The sequence below is a fragment of the Balaenoptera borealis genome (assembly GCF_965194805.1).
Source record: "Balaenoptera borealis genome assembly, chromosome: 4".
In the NCBI taxonomy this organism is placed as follows: Eukaryota; Metazoa; Chordata; class Mammalia; order Artiodactyla; family Balaenopteridae; genus Balaenoptera; species Balaenoptera borealis.
Window position 1 is genome coordinate 3726171 of NC_138861.1, and position 22133 is coordinate 3748303.

The 22133-nt window shown below is 44.4% G+C and overlaps 1 protein-coding gene across 13 annotated transcripts in view; it reads left to right on the top strand.

Annotated features, from left to right (window-relative positions):
• RAPGEF2 (Rap guanine nucleotide exchange factor 2) overlaps nucleotides 1–22133 on the top strand; it is a 251541-nt gene that overhangs the window by 65368 nt on the left and 164040 nt on the right. For all 13 annotated transcript variants that reach the window (XM_082391303.1, XM_082391287.1, XM_082391286.1 and 10 more), the window contains one exon: nucleotides 19563–19633. In XM_082391303.1, the coding sequence (XP_082247429.1) occupies nucleotides 19596–19633 (38 nt within the window). In that variant the 5' untranslated portion in view covers nucleotides 19563–19595. The remainder of the gene's footprint in view (nucleotides 1–19562; nucleotides 19634–22133) is intronic.

Here is a 22133-nt window from a genome sequence, read left to right on the forward strand (position 1 = left end):
CCGAATAAAACAATGCCTTGGGTCCAGAAGAATAAGAAATGTAACAGGAAGTCTTTACCTGCCATATAGTTCAGGGTTAAGGAGGGGTAAATGATACACAGGAACAAGCAGTCTAATGTAGTAGATTTAGTTCCATAATTACCTAATGTTTGATTTTGAGTGACTGACGTTTTCCACTCAAAATGAGGATTAGCTGTAATGAAGTGACATTTTTAAAAAGGCAGGGATTAATATATCTAAATAATATCCTTAACATTTGTCACATTTCCAAGTGACGCAGTTCTTATGAAAACCCAGCGCTGTTGCTGAGACCCTATCATGGTGGTGTTATTAGAGTTGCTTAGTGAACCCCACAGGGAAGTTACCTCTTTACTTCATGTAATTGTATTTTATTTTTGATCCCGCTGGAGCTTACATGACCAACTCTTTCCCTAGGCTTAGTTCTGGGTGAATGTTGGATGTTCTCAAAAGCCAGAGCTCCCAGAAATAACTGCTAGTGATAATATGCAAAAAGAATGTGTTTTCAGATATTCTGGTTTTAAAAAATTTTATTGAAGTATAGTTGATTTACAGTGTGTTAACTTCTGCTGTCCAGCAAAGTGATTCAGTTATACATATATATATATATATATACATTCTTTTTCAAATTGTTTTCCATGATGGTTTATCACATGATATTGAATATAGTTCCCTGTGCTCTACAGTAGGACCTTGTTGTTTATCCATCCTGTATATAATAGTTTGCATCTGCTAATCCCAAACTCCCAATCCATCCCTCCCCTTGGCAACCACAAGTCTGTTCTCTGTGTCTGTGAGTCTGTTTCTGTTTTGTAGATAGGTTCATTTGTGTCATAGTTTAGATTCCACATGTAAGTGATATCACATGGTATTTGTCTTTGTCTGACTTACTTCACTTAGTGTGATAATCTCTAGGTTCATCCATGTTGCTGCAAATGGCATTATTCTGCTCTTTTTTGTGGCTGATTAATATTCCATTGTATATATATATATATATATATATATATGGCACATCTTCTTTATCCATTCTTCTGTCGGAGGACATTTAGGTTGTTTCTATGTTTCGGCTATTGTGAATACTGTTGCTGTTCACATTGGGGTGCGTGTATCTTTTTGAACTGTAGTTTTGTCAGGGTAAATGCTCAGGAGTGGGATTGCTGGATCATATGGCTACTCTAGTCTTAGTTTTCTGAGGACCCTCCACACTGTTCTCCATAGTGGCTGCACCAATTTACATTCCCACCAACAGTGCAGGAGGGTTCCCTTTTCTCCACACCCTCTCCAGCATTTGTTGTTTGTAGACTTTTTGATGATGGTCATTCTGACCGGTGTGAGGTGGTACCTCACTGTAGTTCTGATTTGCATTTCTCTCATGATTAGTGATGTTGAGCATCTGTTCATGTGCCTGTTGGCCACGCAGATGTTCTTCGAGCACGTGTAGCCTCTGCGGACGGTCAGCTGCTGGGAGTGACTGAGGATGGTGGTGCACGGCCTGTGACCAGAGCGGGAGTGGTTGTGCCCCCGCCTCCCCGTCTCCCCTGCCTGGCTCTGTCCCAGTTCGTCCTGTCGTTGGCGCTTGGCTCTGACGGTAGACTGGGTGCAGGGCAGTGGGGGTCTCAGGCCCCCCGAGTTCGGCCTAGCCGGTGGTTCTGTCAAGTGGGGTTTCATCCCCAGAGGCATGCAAATTTATTTGACTTTTTGTCAGAGGGCATTGCTGTATAATTTATTATTGAGCTGTAATAAATTTAAATACCTCCGTAAAGATATAATTCGGGAATGACACTGCTTTTTCTAGTGGTCAGAGGACTTGAAGCTGAATACAGGGTCTAATCACATTTTCCTGTGCATGGTAGGTACTCAGTGGCAAGTTGTGAGGGTGAGGTTATAGACATTTGTGATTTCTGGTGTCATTAGTTCACTGCGTTTGTGTGAGGGTCCCAGGCCCCCAGGAGAATGTGTGTGATGTGATTTAGATAAACCGTCTGATGAACAGCTGGCAGTGGTGATGGAGCGGTGGAGAGCATTTGTTGAGTGTGGGAGTTAGAAAACTTGTTTTCTGATGCCTGTGACTTACAACTGAATTTCTATCTCGCATTGTAGTCATCTGTGAGGGACTTTATGGGCCCTCACAGATGGAGTGTCTTTCTTCTTTTTCCTTCTTGTTCCTAATTCTTTGTTGATTATCTTTAAAAAAAAATTTTTTTTTTTTGGAGTATAGTTGATTTACCATGTTGTATTATTACCTTCAGGTATACAGCAAAGTGAATCAGTTATACAGATACATGTATCTATTCTTTTTCATATTCTTTTCCGTTATGGTTTATCACAGAACATTGATATACCACAGTATATAGATACTGGTTTATCGCAGTAGAGTTCCCTGTGCTGTACACTAGGTCCTGATTAGTTATCTGTTTTACGTAGAGTAGTGTGTCTTTGAGGACCAGGATTTGGTTGAACCGTCTCTAGGACGGCGCCCGGCGCGGGGCTGTGTGCGCAGCGAGTCTTCCGGGCCTGTGCTTTCCCTGTGAGCCAGGGGAAGGGTAACGTCTAAACAAACAGATTTTGGGATCTTCTCTCCCCACATTCTCTGTTGAAATTTGGGACTCAATAGAAGTTGTCATTGGTATTAGGAAAAATATGAGCTGTGTTTAGGATTCTTTATTTTCGAGTCCAGCTGTTCGCTGCTACGTGCAGCATTGTGTTTTACTGTAAAACCAGAAATCACCCAAGAAGACACAAAGGAAGAACTACAGGTGCTATTCCGAGTATGTTGCCCGGACGTCTCTGCAACGTGGCCGGAGAATTCCTGATGCCTCCTTCGCCCTGTGGCACCCGACCGCCTTAGATTTCCATCGTTGTTGTTAAACGCGGAGTGATAAAAACGTTAGCTGGTGCTCAGAAGGTGCCGGCTCTTGGCCAAGGCTCTGTCCTCGGCACTTTGCGAATCTTCCTTTAGATACCATCATCCTCTCCAGTCTGCAGGTGAGCAAACAGGCACAGAGGGGCTGAGTGGCTGCCGGGATCGCAGAGCCAGGACCGGGGCGCACAGGGTCCGGGGAGAGGTGCCCGCAGGGTGCGCCCCCATCGCCTGCCCTGCCCAGAGCATCTTGCCACGTTTTCTGCAAAGTTTCCATTCTATTCCAAGGCCCGGCATTCCACCAGAAGATTATGATGTTTAGAGATTTCTTTAATAAAAATTACTGAAAAAAATCTCTTTTTGGGGGGAGGGTCAAAATACCTAGTGTGCTTTTCTCCGGAAAGTTTTGAGAATGAGAGCTGGAAGTAAGAGGTGAATAATTCGGGGAATTTGCGGTCACCCCTCATCCCCACGTTAGCGGCAGGCTCACCTAAGCGGGTGCCCCAGGTTCTTAGGTTTCATTGAGTGAGACCCTTGACCCTCCTGACCACCACTCAGAAATTGAGGTGCCAACATAATGTGGGCAGTTACAACAGATGTCTTCTCCTAATGATATTAGAACAACGAATTACTGTCACCTAGTGTCAATATGGTTTCCAAGGATGACATTATAAAAGCAAAAGGAAACACGTGAAAGTGGCGATGACCCCCAAAGGTGAGCTCTTTAAGTTGAGCCCCTCTGTCTCGTCAAGAACCTCCTACAGCACCCTTGTTCTTTCACTTTGCCACATGCTAGTGAAGGCCTTCGTATGGACCTACGTTTGGAACCCCTTCACGAGGCTTCTTTGGAATTTGTCCTTTACCAGGAAAAGGAAATTTCACAGCTTCCTTTTCCTTCTTCCTATGTGGATCCTCTAGTTCTGGGATGAAGTAGCTGATCAGCAAATCCACCTCCCCTTTATCGCACTGGCCCTGAAGTGCCAGGTGTTCTGAGTTCTGGATGTAGTTTAGGAAACGTGGGGCCGGGGGCCGCCTTCCCACCTTCCTTCTCATTCCCCGTCCGGCTGTGATGGCTCCTGCACCGTAACCGACTTCACCGAGGGCTCTTTGTCTCCTCCTGATTTCTGGAGGGTCTTGGTAATGATGCTCGAGGTCTCCAGGGGTGTGTGTGTGTGTGTGTGTGTGTGTGTGTGTGTGTGTGTGTGAGAGAGAGAGAGAGCATTGCTGTCTTGATGGCCAAAGGGCTCTTGACTTATGATATTTATTTATGAATGTGATGGAGTCCAGTGTATAGGTCAAATATACACATCCACAAATTTAAGCTGTCAGGCGTGCGTGGTACATCCTGTATAGTCGGGGGCAGCAGGACAGCTGTAAAGTAATGATGTTAGATGTTAGCTTCCAAGGAGAGTTTGAAACATGACTGAAAGGTAGGATGCTTCAGAAACTACGACCTGCTGTACTTTCTAGTGGAGCACTTGATTAGAATTATTTATGTATGGACAGATCTGAAAGAGATCAATTTTGAACAGTATCTAAAATGTCTTCAGCGTTTAGTTCATTTCTGACGAACATAGTTGGAAGGCTTTAATTGCTTAGGTAGAATATTCTCATGTGCTTCTCCTGTCCGCTTGAGAAATAAAAAAAGTTTGAGAATCAGTAATACTCTTGGCGGTTGACTCCTCGGTAAAACATTCAAGATGGGAAAAACATATGTCAGATTATTTTTGTCTTTTGTCCTAGAAAAATAGCAGCAATGACGTTTTCTATATTTAAAACTTGCTTTCATACGGGAGTGCTTCCTCTCTGCCAAGAGGCTGTGGAGAGCTCGTGTCCTCAGTGACCCGCTGTGCTTTGCTTTTGTTCCGCCAGGGCTGTGCGAACCCGCTCCTGTAGGGACGCTCAGGCTGGCACAGTGAATGGTTTCCATGCACACCTTTCGAGGAGCCTTTGCAGTTAGGTGGTCTTTGGAACTGGGGGCGTCCTGAAGGTAGTTCTGCAGCCCTGGGCCCTTGTTGCCCAGGTTTTCGGTGGGCTCTGCCCCCTTCCACCCACCCGCACCAGCTCGGTTCCTGCAGGGCTTAACCCGAGCCAGACCATCCCTGGGGAACGAGTGCCACACTGGGGCCAAGGTTGTAACTGTGTCCTTAGAGGGGAACTGGGTGGAGGGGGCATGTTTGGCTCCTTTTTTTTTTTAATTGAAAGGGAAGGTGGTCCAGGAATCATTTTATCCTAGTCGGGGTGTGTGTGTGTGTGTGTGTGTGTGCACGCGCGCGTGTGTGTGTGTGTGTGTGCGTATGTATACAGCTGATTGACCTTTCTGGCTGTACTTAATCAAATGTTTAAGTGTGAACTTAAAATGTGCTCAAAAACCAGGCTGGCATTCGGTTCACGGCAAATCATTCTCTAGTGCGTGAATCTGTGTCTGTGCAATTAAAATTTGACTACGCATTTTGCAGTCTGAGGGATTAAAATAAAGTAGATACTTCACCATGAAGCTCTGTTGAGATGTTTGTTCCCGCTGCCAGAGAGATGTGAATTCGGGGGACGTGTCAGCTTGGTCGTGTGCATTGTTCTGAAGTGGAAATACACATGCTGACCCTTGAGCACAGGAATCGTGGGCTGATTTAGACACCTGATACTTTTCTTAGTTGTCCGCAAGATGAGTTTTTAGTTACAATGAAATTGTTGATTTTTTTCTAATGAGAAAATTTTAACCTTCACAGACCAAACCTACTTGCTCTTTTCCCCTCGGACACGGCGGTGAACGCAGGGGCGTAACGTGTGTCTCAGTTGCTAAACACGACGCTGCCCATTGAGGGGCATAAGGACTGCCGCAGGACGGCTGCTGTTGCTGAATCACTAACTCTCACATTTTCTTCAGTAAGAGGTAGACTTTGAGGATGGGGATAACGTGCGATGCGCCCTCCGCTCCCCAGAATTCAGGAGGTTCTCCTCTGCCTCCTTCAGCTCTTCTCCCCTGCACTGAGTCTCCTGGGCTCCCTGCCGCCAGCTAGAGACAGAGGAGGCGTGGCCGGGTGGGCTCTGCTTAACCCCCGAGGTCCGTTTTGTAATTTTCATGGCTAACTCAAGAGGTACTTACCTTACAATTATCCCTGTCTCAAGTTTAGGAACTGTTCAGAAACTCTCTTATATATAAGAACATCTGAGGACATTTTGGACACACAGAACAGCCTGAACCTGTATGTTTTACTTCTGGAATTCCTCATCCACGCGTCTTGTAAAGATGCAGCACTCAAGAGCCTGGGGCTGAAGGAATGTATCCAGGCTGAGTCTAGATGACCAGTCATATAATCACAAGGTTTTCCTGCGGTTTTTTTTTTGTTTTTTTTTTTAGCATTTTTATTTTCCTGCGTTTTGATATGTGCATTTGAATGAAATCAAAGCTCTGGGGGATTGTCTTCCTTTCGGGTATAAATTAGTAAGCTCAGAAACAGCCTTCATATGATTTAGGGTTGAAATTGCTGTTTAAGAACAAACTTAAGAGTTCTACTGAATCACTTTGCTGTACAGCAGAAACTAACACAACATTGTAAATCAACTATACGCCAATAAAAACTTACTTAAGAAAAAAACTTTATTTTTAGGACAGTTTTAGATTTACAGAAAAACTGAGAGGATAGTACAGAGAGTTCTCGTATGTCCTCCACACAGTTTTTCCTATTATTCATATTTTACAAGGATGGTACACTTGTCACAATTCATAAACTGATACTGACATGCCAAAAAAAAAAAAAAGAGTTTTATGGAAAATCATGCACTCCACCATGGATTTTTCCTTACATTTCCCTGAAGTATGTGATGATGTAACTTCCTGGGGTATGAGGCAAGAGGGCCCAAGACACCTCAGCGGTGTAGTGATTGGACATTTTTTAAACGCTCTGGTTCTTTACCAGGGTGTGTGGGGTTGAGGGCGGTGCCCGGGTTAAGATAAGATTTCTCCCTGCTCGGGATGGTAGAAATGAAGTGACTTTAATGGGAGTGTCAATGGGCCTGTTTCCTGCTCCCCCGTCCCCTTTCATTAGGAGCAGAGGAGAAAGGACGGTCGTGGTCTCTGAGCCACCGTCAGGGATGTTGTAAAGATCCAGTCTCCTACTTACGTGTGCATGCACAGTGGGCGCGCCTTGTGAGACCCAGGCCTAGAGGGACCGCCGGTCCGCTCTGCCGCCCGGTGGCCATGTGCACGCTTGCCCCAGTCTGTCTGGGTACCGGGGCTGAGAACACCTCTCCCTGCCTTCCCTTCTCCCCGTTACTCCCAGGGCTAGCGTTCGCCCTAGGGTCTTACACACCACCAGCCCTTCTCTTTCCTGGCAACGCAGCCGGTTGCTAGATGCCGAGAGGAGAAAGAGGTGTAAAAGAAAGCAGTGACTTTGGGGTGTCTGTTCTCTGACCGAGGAGATAACAGGTGCCCCCCGGAAGGCAAAACGGCTGCACAGAGCACACGTGGGGTGCCCGTGCGGGTGTGCAGCCCGGGAGGCTGTGACGGCTCGGGGGGGGGGGCCCTGGGGACAGGGGGCTTGAGGGGCTTTGTGTTGGGCTGCACCCCGCGCTGCCGGCCGCGTGCGTGGAAGGGGTGCGAGGGTCGGTGGCGGGAGGCTCTCCTGGGAAGGCAGCCTGGGGGAGCCCCGGAGGCAGGCGGCGACAGGCTTCAGAAGTGCGAGCAGGTCTCGCGCTCTGCGGGCGGCTGGCCCCCTCCTCCGGTCCCACCGGATGTAAAAGCTGGCTTGAGACGGCAGGCCGTCCAGGGGCCCTTTACATGTTTCATGAATAATTCACTTGACTTTTTTTTTTTTTTTTCGGATAGAGATACATATGAAAAGAATGCAGTGATTTATACAAAATCTGATGTATATAAATTTCAGGGATACTTAAAATTTTGTAATTCTTGGCGTGACTGTGTGCCTGTCTGCAGATCTCACAGGTAAGGAAATCAGCTACCCCGCTTTTCAAGGGTCTGTATGTGCCGTGCGTCGTTATGAAACTCTGTGTCATTTTGGTGACACAGCCCAGCCAAGTAGGTGGAGTCGTGCTGGTGTGCAGACGGTCTCGGTAGCACGTGCAGGACCTCGCATCTTGGCAGCAGTGGGGAGGCGGGCCTGGGCTCTGCTCCACTGGACACCAGCGCTCGTGTTCTTTCCGCTGTCTTTCCGAGGATGGCTTTTACATGTTTCAGCGTAAAGAAACGCGGCCTCTCCCAGGTAAAACTTTTCAGCCTACCCCCGCGTCGGTAGACACAGCAAAGCGTGCAGACTTCTCTCCCTTCTGGGCGTCCCCCGTGCGCTGTGGCCTTGAGCGTGAGCCTTGGATAGTCTAGCTGTCAGCCTCCTTGTTAATGCCGTTCAGAACGTAACTCTAATTCCGGGCTAGCGGGCTCTGGCCAGGGGGGCTGCATTACCTTCTTGTCTTGGTGAGGGAGAGCCGTTGTCTCAGTAGCGTGCTTCCTGGTCCCGGCAGCGCAGGCAGGGCGCCCAGGCCACTCACCGCGTGGGCCTCCGTAGGCCGCAGGCTCTGGCGCGGTCTTGGCCTTAGCTTCTTTGATGTGACTGAGATACAGTCTTTTTAAAGGAATCAACCGTACTTCTTTTTTGTTTTAAAAAATCGGTAACTGGAAGGTTGTACCTTTGACCACCTCGCTTCTGATTATAGTTCAAATATGTAGCTTCATAATGTGAAACAAAAGTCACTTTAGAGGAAAAGGGTATATTCTTTCTCATAGTACAGTGCAAAATATGCGTCTGTGGAGGGGAGGGGGGAGGTGGCGGATGGGTCTCCTCTTTCAGCGCTTCAAAGATCGTGTTAAAATAGACTGTAAGTTGTTAGCCAATCCCCGTGCTGCTAAGCAATGGAAATTAAAACCTGGTTTTCGGTGAATTAGAGGTCTGCTCTGAAGCCGATTATATCCTGAGTGAGCCTCTAAGGAGGTACTAGAGAACGTGCCCAAGATGTGGGAGCTCTCCCTGACTTCTTCCCGCTGAGCCTGGTTGTGTTTACACACTCTGAGAAAGAGGACCCTTTAGGTTGTGAACAGTCATTCTCCTAGATGACTTAGAGGATGCTTACATTGTTTACATTTGGGATTTAAAAAAAAAAAAGTCTTTTTCATGGAAAACTGCATTCCAGTCGGCTGGTCAGTGTTCTTGTCTGCTGGGCCGCAGTGGTTTTATGACTTTTCTCTGCCTTCAAATAACATCTATTTTTAAAAAAGGATGTCCTTTCTAGAAAAGGCCTATTGTTCTAAAAAATGCTGCTTCCTGGTTAAAGCAATGTGTTCCTGTTTGTATCCAGGACTAGAGAACCTGGGGGGGTGGAAATAGCTTATATTTTTTGAGGGCCCTTTAAAATAGTAATAGTCAAGTGGGTTTTATTTGTCCTGGGAGGTGCAGTGGGGAGGTTTGCAAGTTGTTTGCAGATCATGGTTTCTGGACAGAAATGACACAATCTGATGCTTCAGGTGATGTAGTGTGCTGCAGCATATTTTTTTTTTTCCCTGTAGTCAAGTTTGTTGAAACACAACTTCACGCTGAGTGTCTCGTTTGTGTAGAGAGGGGGAAAAAAAAAAAAAAGAACCCAAGAGTGTAAGTCCCCGAAGGGCACACATTTCCCTGTCCCTCTTACGAGGAAGCTTGCTCTGAGATGCTGCCCGCGGGGCAGGTGTCGGGTTGGTCTGAGCAGTAGGACTCCTCAGCACCCACCCTTGTGCCTTTCTGTTTCCTTGCTGGGTGAAGGCCGTTCCTTACCAACTCCCGGGTTATTTTAACAAAGGCCAACCATGAAGGGGAGATGAGGGTTGAAACCTCCACGTGGAAAGTGGAGGACGCGTGAGGGGCGGGCTCGGAGGGGTGAGGCAGCTCCTGGCAGAGCCTCTGTCTCCGGGTCTCCTTCCTCGTGGCCCCCGGTGTATTTCATTTCTGAAATCTCCTACCACCTAGAGGTTTGTTTGGACTGTGGAAATGCAGATGCCGACCGACGGGTCCCCGGGGAAGATGCAGCAAAGCCCCACTGATCACTCACGTGTGTGTTCACATCATCTCCCTTCAGCTTCTAGACCAGGGCAGGGCGCCCAGAGTGACGGTGGGCATGATGCGAGGTCGCTGGACACCTGGGGAGAGGGTAGCAGAAAATTGATAAGAAGAGTCAGAAGGCCACATTTGCCTATTTCGGAATACCGCGCAGTCCGCGTTGCCCCTAGGAAAGGAGAAGAAAGCGTGTGTCCCTTTTTGCCTTTCAGTGTCGTTCACGTCACCTGCAGTCCCTCATCGCTGGTAAACCTGCTCTTTGGCCACCAGGCTCTGTGTTGCAGGGAAGCGTGGCTGCAGGGCCGGCCTTCCTTTCGTTTGTTGTCTTTCATCCCTTGGAGTCACCGAGAGCAGAGATTTCCCGATGCCTTCCTTTAGTTTGCAGTCTCCCCGGCTCATCTCTGCTCAGTTGTCTTTCATCCCTTGGAGTCACCGAGAGCAGAGATTTCCCGATGCCTTCCTTTAGTTTGCAGTCTCCCCGGCTCATCTCTGCTCAGTTGTCTTTCATCCCTTGGAGTCACCGAGAGCAGAGATTTCCTGATGCCTTCCTTTCGTTTGCAGTCTCCCCGGCTCATCTCTGCTCAGTTGTCTTTCATCCCTTGGAGTCACCGAGAGCAGAGATTTCCCGAGGCCTTCCTTTAGTTTGCAATCTCCCCGGCTCATCTCTGCTCAGTTGTCTTTCATCCCTTGGAGTCACCGAGAGCAGAGTTTTCCCGATGCCTTCCTTTCGTTTGCAGTCTCCCCGGCTCATCTCTGCTCAGTTGTCTTTCATCCCTTGGAGTCACCGAGAGCAGAGATTTCCCGATGCCTTCCTTTAGTTTGCAGTCTACCCGGCTCATCTCTGCTCAGTTGTCTTTCATCCCTTGGAGTCACCGAGAGCAGAGTTTTCCCGATGCCTTCCTTTCGTTTGCAGTCTCCCCGGCTCATCTCTGCTCAGTTGTCTTACATCCCTTGGAGTCACCGAGAGCAGAGATTTCCCGATGCCTTCCTTTAGTTTGCAGTCTCCCCGGCTCATCTCTGCTCAGTTGTCTTACATCCCTTGGAGTCACCGAGAGCAGAGATTTCCCGATGCCTTCCTTTCGTTTGCAGTCTCCCCGGCTCATCTCTGCTCAGTTGTCTTTCATCCCTTGGAGTCACCGAGAGCAGAGACTTCCCGATGCCTTCCTTTAGTTTGCAGTCTCCCCGGCTCATCTCTGCTCAGTTGTCTTTCATCCCTTGGAGTCACCGAGAGCAGAGATTTCCCGATGCCTTCCTTTAGTTTGCAGTCTCCCCGGCTCATCTCTGCTCAGTTGTCTTTCATCCCTTGGAGTCACCGAGAGCAGAGTTTTCCCGATGCCTTCCTTTCGTTTGCAGTCTCCCCGGCTCATCTCTGCTCAGTTGTCTTTCATCCCTTGGAGTCACCGAGAGCAGAGATTTCCCGATGCCTTCCTTTAGTTTGCAGTCTCCCCGGCTCATCTCTGCTCAGTTGTCTTTCATCCCTTGGAGTCACCGAGAGCAGAGTTTTCCCGATGCCTTCCTTTCGTTTGCAGTCTCCCCGGCTCATCTCTGCTCAGTTGTCTTTCATCCCTTGGAGTCACCGAGAGCAGAGATTTCCCGATGCCTTCCTTTCGTTTGCAGTCTCCCCGGCTCATCTCTGCTCAGTTGTCTTTCATCCCTTGGAGTCACCGAGAGCAGAGATTTCCCGATGCCTTCCTTTAGTTTGCAGTCTCCCCGGCTCATCTCTGCTCAGTTGTCTTTCATCCCTTGGAGTCACCGAGAGCAGAGATTTCCCGATGCCTTCCTTTCGTTTGCAGTCTCCCCGGCTCATCTCTGCTCAGTTGTCTTTCATCCCTTGGAGTCACCGAGAGCAGAGTTTTCCCGATGCCTTCCTTTCGTTTGCAGTCTCCCCGGCTCATCTCTGCTCAGTTGTCTTTCATCCCTTGGAGTCACCGAGAGCAGAGATTTCCCGATGCCTTCCTTTCGTTTGCAGTCTCCCCGGCTCATCTCTGCTCAGTTGTCTTTCATCCCTTGGAGTCACCGAGAGCAGAGATTTCCCGATGCCTTCCTTTAGTTTGCAGTCTCCCCGGCTCATCTCTGCTCAGTTGTCTTTCATCCCTTGGAGTCACCGAGAGCAGAGATTTCCCGATGCCTTCCTTTCGTTTGCAGTCTCCCCGGCTCATCTCTGCTCAGTTGTCTTTCATCCCTTGGAGTCCAAGAGCAGAGATTTCCCGATGCCTTCCTTTAGTTTGCAGTCTCCCCGGCTCATCTCTGCTCAGTTGTCTTTCATCCCTTGGAGTCACCGAGAGCAGAGATTTCCCGATGCCTTCCTTTAGTTTGCAATCTCCCCGGCTCATCTCTGCTCAGTTGTCTTTCATCCCTTGGAGTCACCGAGAGCAGAGATTTCCCGATGCCTTCCTTTCGTTTGCAGTCTCCCCGGCTCATCTCTGCTCAGTTGTCTTTCATCCCTTGGAGTCACCGAGAGCAGAGATTTCCCGATGCCTTCCTTTAGTTTGCAATCTCCCCGGCTCATCTCTGCTCAGTTGTCTTTCATCCCTTGGAGTCACCGAGAGCAGAGATTTCCCGATGCCTTCCTTTCGTTTGCAGTCTACCCGGCTCATCTCTGCTCAGTTGTCTTTCATCCCTTGGAGTCCAAGAGCAGAGATTTCCCGATGCCTTCCTTTCGTTTGCAGTCTCCCCGGCTCATCTCTGCTCAGTTGTCTTTCATCCCTTGGAGTCACCGAGAGAAGAGATTTCCCGATGCCTTCCTTTCGTTTGCAGTCTCCCCGGCTCATCTCTGCTCAGTTGTCTTTCATCCCTTGGAGTCACCGAGAGCAGAGATTTCCCGATGCCTTCCTTTCGTTTGCAGTCTCCCCGGCTCATCTCTGCTCAGTTGTCTTTCATCCCTTGGAGTCACCGAGAGCAGAGATTTCCCGATGCCTTCCTTTAGTTTGCAATCTCCCCGGCTCATCTCTGCTCAGTTGTCTTTCATCCCTTGGAGTCACCGAGAGCAGAGACTTCCCGATGCCTTCCTTTAGTTTGCAGTCTCCCCGGCTCATCTCTGCTCAGTTGTCTTTCATCCCTTGGAGTCACCGAGAGCAGAGATTTCCCGATGCCTTCCTTTAGTTTGCAGTCTCCGCGGCTCATCTCTGCTCAGTTGTCTTTCATCCCTTGGAGTCACCGAGAGCAGAGATTTCCCGATGCCTTCCTTTAGTTTGCAATCTCCCCGGCTCATCTCTGCTCAGTTGTCTTTCATCCCTTGGAGTCACCGAGAGCAGAGATTTCCCGATGCCTTCCTTTAGTTTGCAGTCTCCCCGGCTCATCTCTGCTCAGTTGTCTTTCATCCCTTGGAGTCACCGAGAGCAGAGATTTCCCGATGCCTTCCTTTAGTTTGCAGTCTCCCCGGCTCATCTCTGCTCAGTTGTCTTTCATCCCTTGGAGTCACCGAGAGCAGAGATTTCCCGATGCCTTTTTCCTAAGCTTTCCTACTCACCCAAACCTGTGCTGGTCCCCAGTGAAACATTACATGGACTTGTTTGTTGCCTGCGGTCTAGATGTCAGTTTCTTACTGTTCTTTCTGTTAGTTACAAAGAGACCTCAGGTTGAGGTGGAATTTATTTGTAAAGTCGTCTAATTCCAGCTAGATGAACCAGCCTTCCGTGTGAAGGCTTCGTGTTAGAATAATGACGTCTGCTCTTCGAGTTTCCAAGCTCCTCGTGGCATAGACCAGGTAAAAGTTTCTTTTGAGATGACTTTTTCTAAGAGTAATAGAGAAACTCTGGACGTAATTGTTGAGTTCATTGAAGAAGCTCATGGTCTGGCTACACGTCTAAAATACACGACACAGTTGCACCAGATTCCTTGGTTCTGTATTGCTTGACTGACACATGTTTAAACTTACTCTGCCCCCAAACATCAGGATTATGTGAGGTGCAGGTGTTTTATTTATGCAGCTACACACAGACAGAAGGACAAACTGCACTTTAAATTTGGTCCTGCAGTAATGGTATAACGCACACGCTCAGTGCATATTACAGGCCCCGAAACAGCTTCCTGACCTGTCACTTATGTCAGCGACTTATTGGTAAGAGCACGCAGTGGTCCTGCACGTTTTTATCAATTAATAACCAATCATATTGAATCTACAGGTTTTAGTTAGGCATAGTTTTAAGATGAAGAAATAATGGTAGTAGTATTGTTCATAGATAGATTCTGTGTAATCATGCAAGTTATACATTCATACTCAGAGTTGCTAAGTTTGTGCATGCAATGCTGACACTCGTAATGGGCGTGACTTCGTAACTTCTCCAGGAAGGTGCCCCCCGTCCAACTAGGAAACCCCATAATGTTGAAGAGCGACAGATGAATAAAGTGCCGCGGCATCGAGGAACGTGCTTTTTTACTTGGCTTCTGCTTTGCTGGTTTGAAGAAGACACTCCGTTATTTCCAGGCCTGTTGTCTTTGAAGGGTTAGGGCTATTCTTTTCCTCCACTCTGATTCGAATCTTCCAAATTCTTGTTCCTTCAGGTTTCTTTCAGACCTCTCCCTTCTCCAGCTTTTGAAAAACGCTATTTCTTTCTACTCCTTTCCTAAATAGACATTTTTGGTCAGTGTAAATATTCTATTTGCCTCATGAAGGTTTATAAACATAAATAGTCTTGTCTGTTTGCTTAGATAGAAGTACTGTGGGCCTTGGGCAGCTTATAAGGGGCTGATCGGTATTTCAGTGAAAAAAGGGTAAGACTTTCGTGTTAGACTCAGATTATAAGCTCTTCAGAAAAGGGAGGGTGGCCTTCTGTACTATGTAACAACTGCAAGTAGCACATATCTGTAATACCTAAAATAGAATGTGAACCTTAGCATTATTCAGAAGGACTTTCTATTATAAGTATTAAAGAAAACTCATCAATTAGGACATTTTTATTGGCTTTCCCTACCTGCAAATAGAATATTAAGGTTGGGGTATGACTACTTCTAAAGAAGGCATTTATTAGCTTTCGGAATGCACACTCTTAACTGGATGGTGGGGAAGGTTTTGTTTTAGCTTTCTTATTTGTATTGCACTTTTAAGTCTAGACTTAGATTTCAATCTATAAATAGCTTTTAAAAGACTTATGGGAAATAACAAAGCTACAGATGAATAAAATTAAAGTCCATCAGTTTATTTGAAAGTTGACTATTAGAGGGGGATACTTTAAATTTCTAGTATTAATACATTTTAAATTGGGACAATTGAGAACTATAAATGAGGTATTTTTTTCCTCTTAACACATCATAATATTGTTTTCAGGTGTACAATAATATATTCTAGGCTGAAAACCTTCTTGGAATCCTCTTAGAAAGGTTTGGAATTCCTTACCTAGTTATTCTGTGACTCACTGTCGCTTCCCTGTGCCCTTGATACATGAAATCTAAGTGCACAGATAGTTCGGATTGTTCTCAAAGGTATCCCTAAGGTTGCAGAAATTTTTTTCTTAATCAAAAGAGAAGATTAAATTTAACCAAAGTAGTGCAAGATTTGTACACTGAGAAGTAGAGAACATAGTTGAAAGAAATTAAGGAACACGTAATTCAGTGGAAAAACATCCCATGTCACAGATTGGGAGACTTAATACCATGATGATGGCTATAGTGCCTGAACTGATCGTCAGATTCAGTGCAATCCTCATTAAAACCCCAGCTGGCGTTTCTGCAGAGATGTACAAACTGATTCTAAAATTCAGATGTGAACACAAGGCACCCAGAGAAGTAGAATAAGGTTGGAACACTCACAGTTTCTGATTTCACACTTGCTCCAAAGCTGCATAAATGAGACAGTGGTCGTGGAATGAGGACGGGCATACAGACCAACGGAATAGATCTGAGTCCAGAAATGAACACTGACATTTACGGTCAATTGATTTTCAGCAAGGGCACCAGTACAATTCACTGGGGAAACAATAGTATTTTTAACAAAGGGTGATGGGACAACTGGATATCTGCATGCAAAAGAATGAACTTGGACCCTTACCTTACTGAATCTGAAAGTAATTAAAAATGGATTGTAGACTTAAACGTAAGAGCTAAAGCTGTGGAAGAAGAAGCTCTTAGAAGCAAATATATTAATGAATTGTTGTGACCTTGGATTAGATCATGGTTTCTTAAATGTGACTCTAAAAGCATACGCAACAAAAGAAAAAATAGGTAAACTGGACTTCATCAAAATTAAAAACTTTGTGCTTCAGACGGCACCATCCAAGAAAGTGAAATGACTGGCCACGGAAAGGGAGAAAATATTTACTGATAATGTACCTGATAAGGGTCTTCTATCCAGAATACATAAAGAATTCTTAAAATGCAATAATAAAGACACATAACCCAATTAAAAAGTGAACAGCAACTGACAAAGGATTAATCTCCAAAATTTAGAAGCAGCTCATGCAGCTCAATATCAAAAAAACAAACAACCCAATCCAAAAATGGGCAGAAGACCTAAACATATGTTTCTCCAAAGAAGATATACAGATGACCAACAGACACCTGAAAAAATGCTCAACATCACTAATCATTAGAGAAATGCAAATCAAAACTACAGTGAGGTATCACCTCACACCGGTCAGAATGGCCATCATTCAAAAGTCTACAAACAATAACTGCTGGAGAGGGTGTGGAGAAAAGGGAACCCTCTTGCACTATTGGTGGGAATGTAAATTGATACAGCCACTATGGAGAACAGTATGGAGGTTCCTTAAAAAACTAAAAATAGGACTACCATATGACCCAGCAATCCCACTACTGGGCATATACCCTGAGAAAACCATAGTTCAAAAAGAGTCATGTACCATAATGCTCATTGCAGCACTATTTACAATAGTCAGGACATGGAACCAACCTAAATGTCCATCGACAGATGAATGGATAAGGAAGATGTGGCACATATATACAATGGAATATTACTCAGCCATAAAAAGAAACGAAATTGAGTTACTTGTAGTGAGGTGGATGGATCTAGAGTCTGTCATACAGAGTGAAGTAAGTCAGAAAGAGAAAAACAAATACCCTTTGCTAACACATATATGGAATCTAAAAAAAAAAAAAGGTTCTGAAGAACCTAGGGGCAGGACAGGAATAAAGATGCAGACATAGAGAATGGACTTGAGGACACGGGGAGGGGGAAGGGTAAGCTGGGACGAAGTGAGAGTGGCATGGACATATATAGACTATCAAATGTAAAATAGATAGCTAGTGGGAAGCAGCTGCATAGCACAGGGAGATCAGCTCGGTGCTTTGTGACCACCTAGAGGGGTGGGATAGGGTGGGAGGGAGACGCTAGAGGGAAGGGATATGGGGATATATGTATACATACAGCTGATTCACTTTGTTATACAGCAGAAACTAACACAACATTGTAAAGCAATTATACTCCAATAAAGATGTTAAAAAAAGAAAGAATAAATAACCCCTGGGGGGAAAAAAAAGTGAACAAAGAATTGAATAGGTATTTACCCAAAGATGTACGAATGGCCAATAAGCACATGAAAAATGGTCAGCACCCTTGGTCATTAGTGAAATGCAAATCAACACCTTCAAACACACCTGGGAAGGCTAAAATAAAAAGGACAGACATTAGTGTTGACAAGGATGCATGTGGAGAAATTAGAGTCCTTAGACCTTGCCGATAGAATTATAAATGATGTAGCCACTTAGGTAAACAATTTGGCAGTTCCTTGAAAAGCTAAACACAGAGTTACTATATGAATGAGCAGTTCTACTCGCAGGTATATATATATACCCATGAGAACTGAAGACGGGTGTGCAAACAAAAACGTATGCATGAGAATTCACGACAGCATTATTCATACCGGCCATAAAGTAGGAAGAACCCAAATGTTGGTCAGTTGATGAGTGGATAAACAAACTGTGGCATCTCTCTATAATGGAGTACTATTTGGTGATACAAAAGAAAGTATTGTTACCTGCTGCAGCCTAGGTGAACCCTGAAGCTATTAGGCCAAGAGAAGGAAGGCAGTCACAAAAGGTCGTGTATTTCCATTGTGAGATTCCATTTACACGAAATGTCCAGAATAGGCAAATCCATAGACACAAAGCAGATTAACAGTTGCCAGGAGCTGGGGGAAGGGAGGATGGGGAGTGAATGCTAAAGGGTGTGGGGTTGTCTTTTGGGTGGTAAAAATATTCAGGAATTATGGTGGTGATTGGCAAACACAAACCACAGAATTATTCACAAGTGATAAATCTTGAGTTCTAGCGAGTCCGGCAGCCCTGGGCCCACTCACAGTGGCTCATCTCTAGGAGGAGGGGGCAGCCCGGGTGGAGCCAAGGGCCAGGGAGGGTCGTGCCCACCACCTGGATTGGGTCATGTGCACAGTGCTGCTGTGGCCCCCTGCAAGAAAAAAGAGAAAAGAAAATGATGTGTGAATTATAGCTCAGTAGAGCTATTATTTTAAAAGAGGGTAATTTTACAAATTTCTTGAAATACATTTGTTTTACATTTGGGCTAAGATTTGGGGGAGGAGTAAATGTAGACTTGTATTCTTGAGATTAGAAACTGCTAGATATTCACTGGAGTCTTTTTTTTTTTTTAAGTTTATTTGCTTTTTAAATTTTTGGCTGTGTTGGGTCTTTGTTGCTGCGCGCGGGCTTTCTCTAATTGTGTTGAGCAGGGGCTACTCTTCGTTGCGGTGCGCGGGCTTCTCATTGCGTTGGCTTCTCTTGTTTCGGAACACAGGCTCTAGGCGTGTGAGCTTCAGTAGTTGTGGCACGCGGGCTCAGTAGTTGTGGCTTGTGGGCTCAGTAGTTGTGGCTCGTGGGCTCTAGAGCGTAGGCTCAGTAGTTGTGGCGCACGGGCTTAGCTGCTCCGCGGCATGTGGGATCTTCCCGGACCAGGGCTTGAACCCGTGTCCCCTGCATTGGCAGCCAGATTCTTAACCACTGCGCCACCAGGGATGTCCCCTCATTGGAGTCTTAAAATACTAACTTCTGTACACCCAAAACTTGTATAATATTGTACATCAACTATACCTCAATTAAAAAAAATACTAATTACTTGCTGACTTGTCATATAAATGAATATAAACAGGATTTTGAATTTTTACCTGTTCTAAATGTTCATGAGTAACTATGAATCTTTTTTCTATGTATTGTAATATGATTTGGAAAAGCAAGGCATGTCTGTTTTTCTAAAAGAGAATATTTAAATTTAAATATTTCTGTATATAAGAAATGTCATTTGGTAAGAATAGAAAAAAATTGAATTCATGCTCATTTTTAAGTGTAGGCATGAAATAACATGCATTAATGTTATATTGACTAAGAAAATCATTTAATGATGGAATTGGTAAATATTTATTCTTTAAAGTTAAAACTTTACATTTGATATTTTGATGTAAAAGCTGGGAAATAGGTGATAACAACTTATGAGGAATTTATTTTTGTAAATTTGAGCCAATTTAGTTTATATTTTAATGGCCTTTCTGTGTATCCCAGAGGCAGTTGTGATGCATGACCTTTGTGCAGTCCAGCGTTTCTCTTGATAATGTGATTTTTGATGTCTAAAAAACTTGTATTTAAAAAAAAAAGCTATTTTAAATTTGGTGTGTAAATATAATGACTTATTTTAGAAGCCTCTTTTCCCGACAAGTCTAATAATTTCTGTCCTTTTTTTCAAACAGGATCTGGAAATAGTGTATTCCTATTTGCATGGTATGGAAGCCTTATCCAACCTGAGGGAGCATCAGCTTAGGTAAGTCATTTTAATATGAATAATAATAGGATGCTTGGGTTTTATGTGATTATTTACTATTGTTTAGAAGCAGGATTAAAGATAACTGACTTGTGAAACCTCGGCCTCCTCTGGCCTTGTAAGTTTTACGTCCATATCATAATTTCTGACATTTCTGCCGTAGTGGTCACCTCTCTGCCTTCTGTCCCTCTCCCTGCCCTCCCCACCTGAAGCAATAAACACCACTTGGTGAACACACCAAAGGAGCATTATTTGCCATCCTGGCAAATAAAAATCTCCTTCCTAGCACTCAGCTACATAAGAAACCAGAATGTGTTTAACTATTCCAAGAATGATTCAGTTCACTGTTTTAGTATGTTTTAGGTCTTTATATATAACATATTTATTGCATTAAGTTGACTGCCCTTTTCTGGGAAATTCAGTTGATACCATAGTTGTTGTTTATATAGTCCATTCATATAAAACTCTTACCACTTCTCTTGTACAGTGATACAGCAACCTTGTTTATGGTTATCTGGGCTTACATTAAAAGATCAGAAACATCTTGTATAATCCAGTGATTAACTGGAATAGAAAATAAAGGACCTTAGGAAGATGGATTACATACAAACACCAACTAGGACGTTATGGGAAAGTTTTGTTGTCTCCAGCTCCAGCTACTTTTGATACCAGCAGTTTTTAATTATGAAAGGAATACTTTTTCTATGTATTTCCCCTTTACTCTTTAAACACTAGTTAATTTGTGAGCATGTCAATTTCATATTTAGTTGTTAATTGAAAAAAGTATCAAGAGGATTGAATACTTCCCAAATTAAATTTGTAATGAAAATGATTTAAAGTTTTATTAGAAAGGGCAAAACCACTGGGAATTTGGAAGATGGCTCAAATTAAAGCAAGGATAATTTCTAAAGTATGTAACTTTCATTTTATGTTTCTTGATGACAGCTATCCTAGGAAAAAATTATATCGCCAATTGTCTGTTTAATTGAATGCAGTTAACCTGCAAATGCAAATGAATTAATTAATATGAAAATATAAATGTCACATTGACATATGTATATAAGACTACACATGGATAATATTTCGATAATATTCAGATATATCGATTATATAATGTGTGTCTATAGTATATGTAGTTATAAAATTACTTAGGTAATAGTAATTTGGTGCAATAGAAAAAGGAAATTTTTAGTACAGCTTATGAAAGTTTTCAAGATTACAAAAGTAGAAGTAATACAATAAAGACCCATACACCCACTAACCATTTTCTGCTGTTTCAAAAGTAAATTTTGGTTAGAAATAACTGATTACTTCAACAGTATAGTTTAGCATACTTAACACCTTAAAAAGTCTATTTTGGAGACTATTCAGCTTTGTTGGCATGAACTTACGAGGAGTCACCTTTAAGATGTGTATCTTGTTCTGCTTGTGTCAAAAAGTCGTTTGTTTCTTATATTTATGCAAGACATCAGCTGCAACTAAAGTCCTTTTTTAGGACAAGTTCAGGATAGCAAAATGAATAATAGCAAGAAAAGAGGTACAGATAAACTCAATGACTTGGATAAACTGCTTTATATTAACTACCCTTTCTGGGAAAAGAACGTCTTATTTAGATAAGTTATTTCCTTTGAATTTTATAAATAAAATTTTACCCCTGGGATTAATAGAGAAGAGTTAAGACTTCCACATAATACAGTTTTCCAGTTTTAGCAAAAAAACAACAAAAGCTCTTAATCAAGGTTTTCCAGGTCTGTTTGTTCAGTGCTGGGCAGTGGGACGCGGGTCTCCTAGGAAGGCGGGGAGGCTGTCCTCTGTGGGAGCCTCGCTCTGTGCGCTGTGGGGCAGTCTGTCTGCAAGCAGTGCGTTGATCCGGAGCAGCTGGTGGCGTGCAGTTCATTGGCTGTGTCGCTGTAGGATCACACACTGTGTGCAATGCAGAGGTTTTCAGGTCCCCACTGACGTGCTGTACGTCGCTTCCACACGGCATTGTTTTTCTAAGGTTTACTGCCTTCACCCAGGTGGATCAGAGGCAGCGTATTTGCCAGAGGGGAGGAGAAAGCTCCAGTGGGAGTGCAGGCCAAGGATGTGTAACGAGCGGAGTGACTGGGGCCGTGCAGTGCTGGAAGCGAGAGCCTGCCGAACTATGTGTGTGTGTGTGTGTATACATGTATACCCACGGCATATATATAGTATAACATATATATATGGTTATGTGTGTGTATGCTTATATATACACACACTACATATATATAGTATAACATATATATACGGTTATGTGTGTGTGTATACGAGCGGAGTGACTGGGGCCGTGCAGTGCTGGAAGCGAGAGCCTGCTGAACTATGTGTGTGTGTGTGTATACGTGTATATACACATGACATATATATAGTATAACATATATATACGGTTATGTGTGTGTATACATATACATACACACTACATATATATAGTATAACATATATACATGGTTATATAGTATAACATATATATGGTTATGTGTGT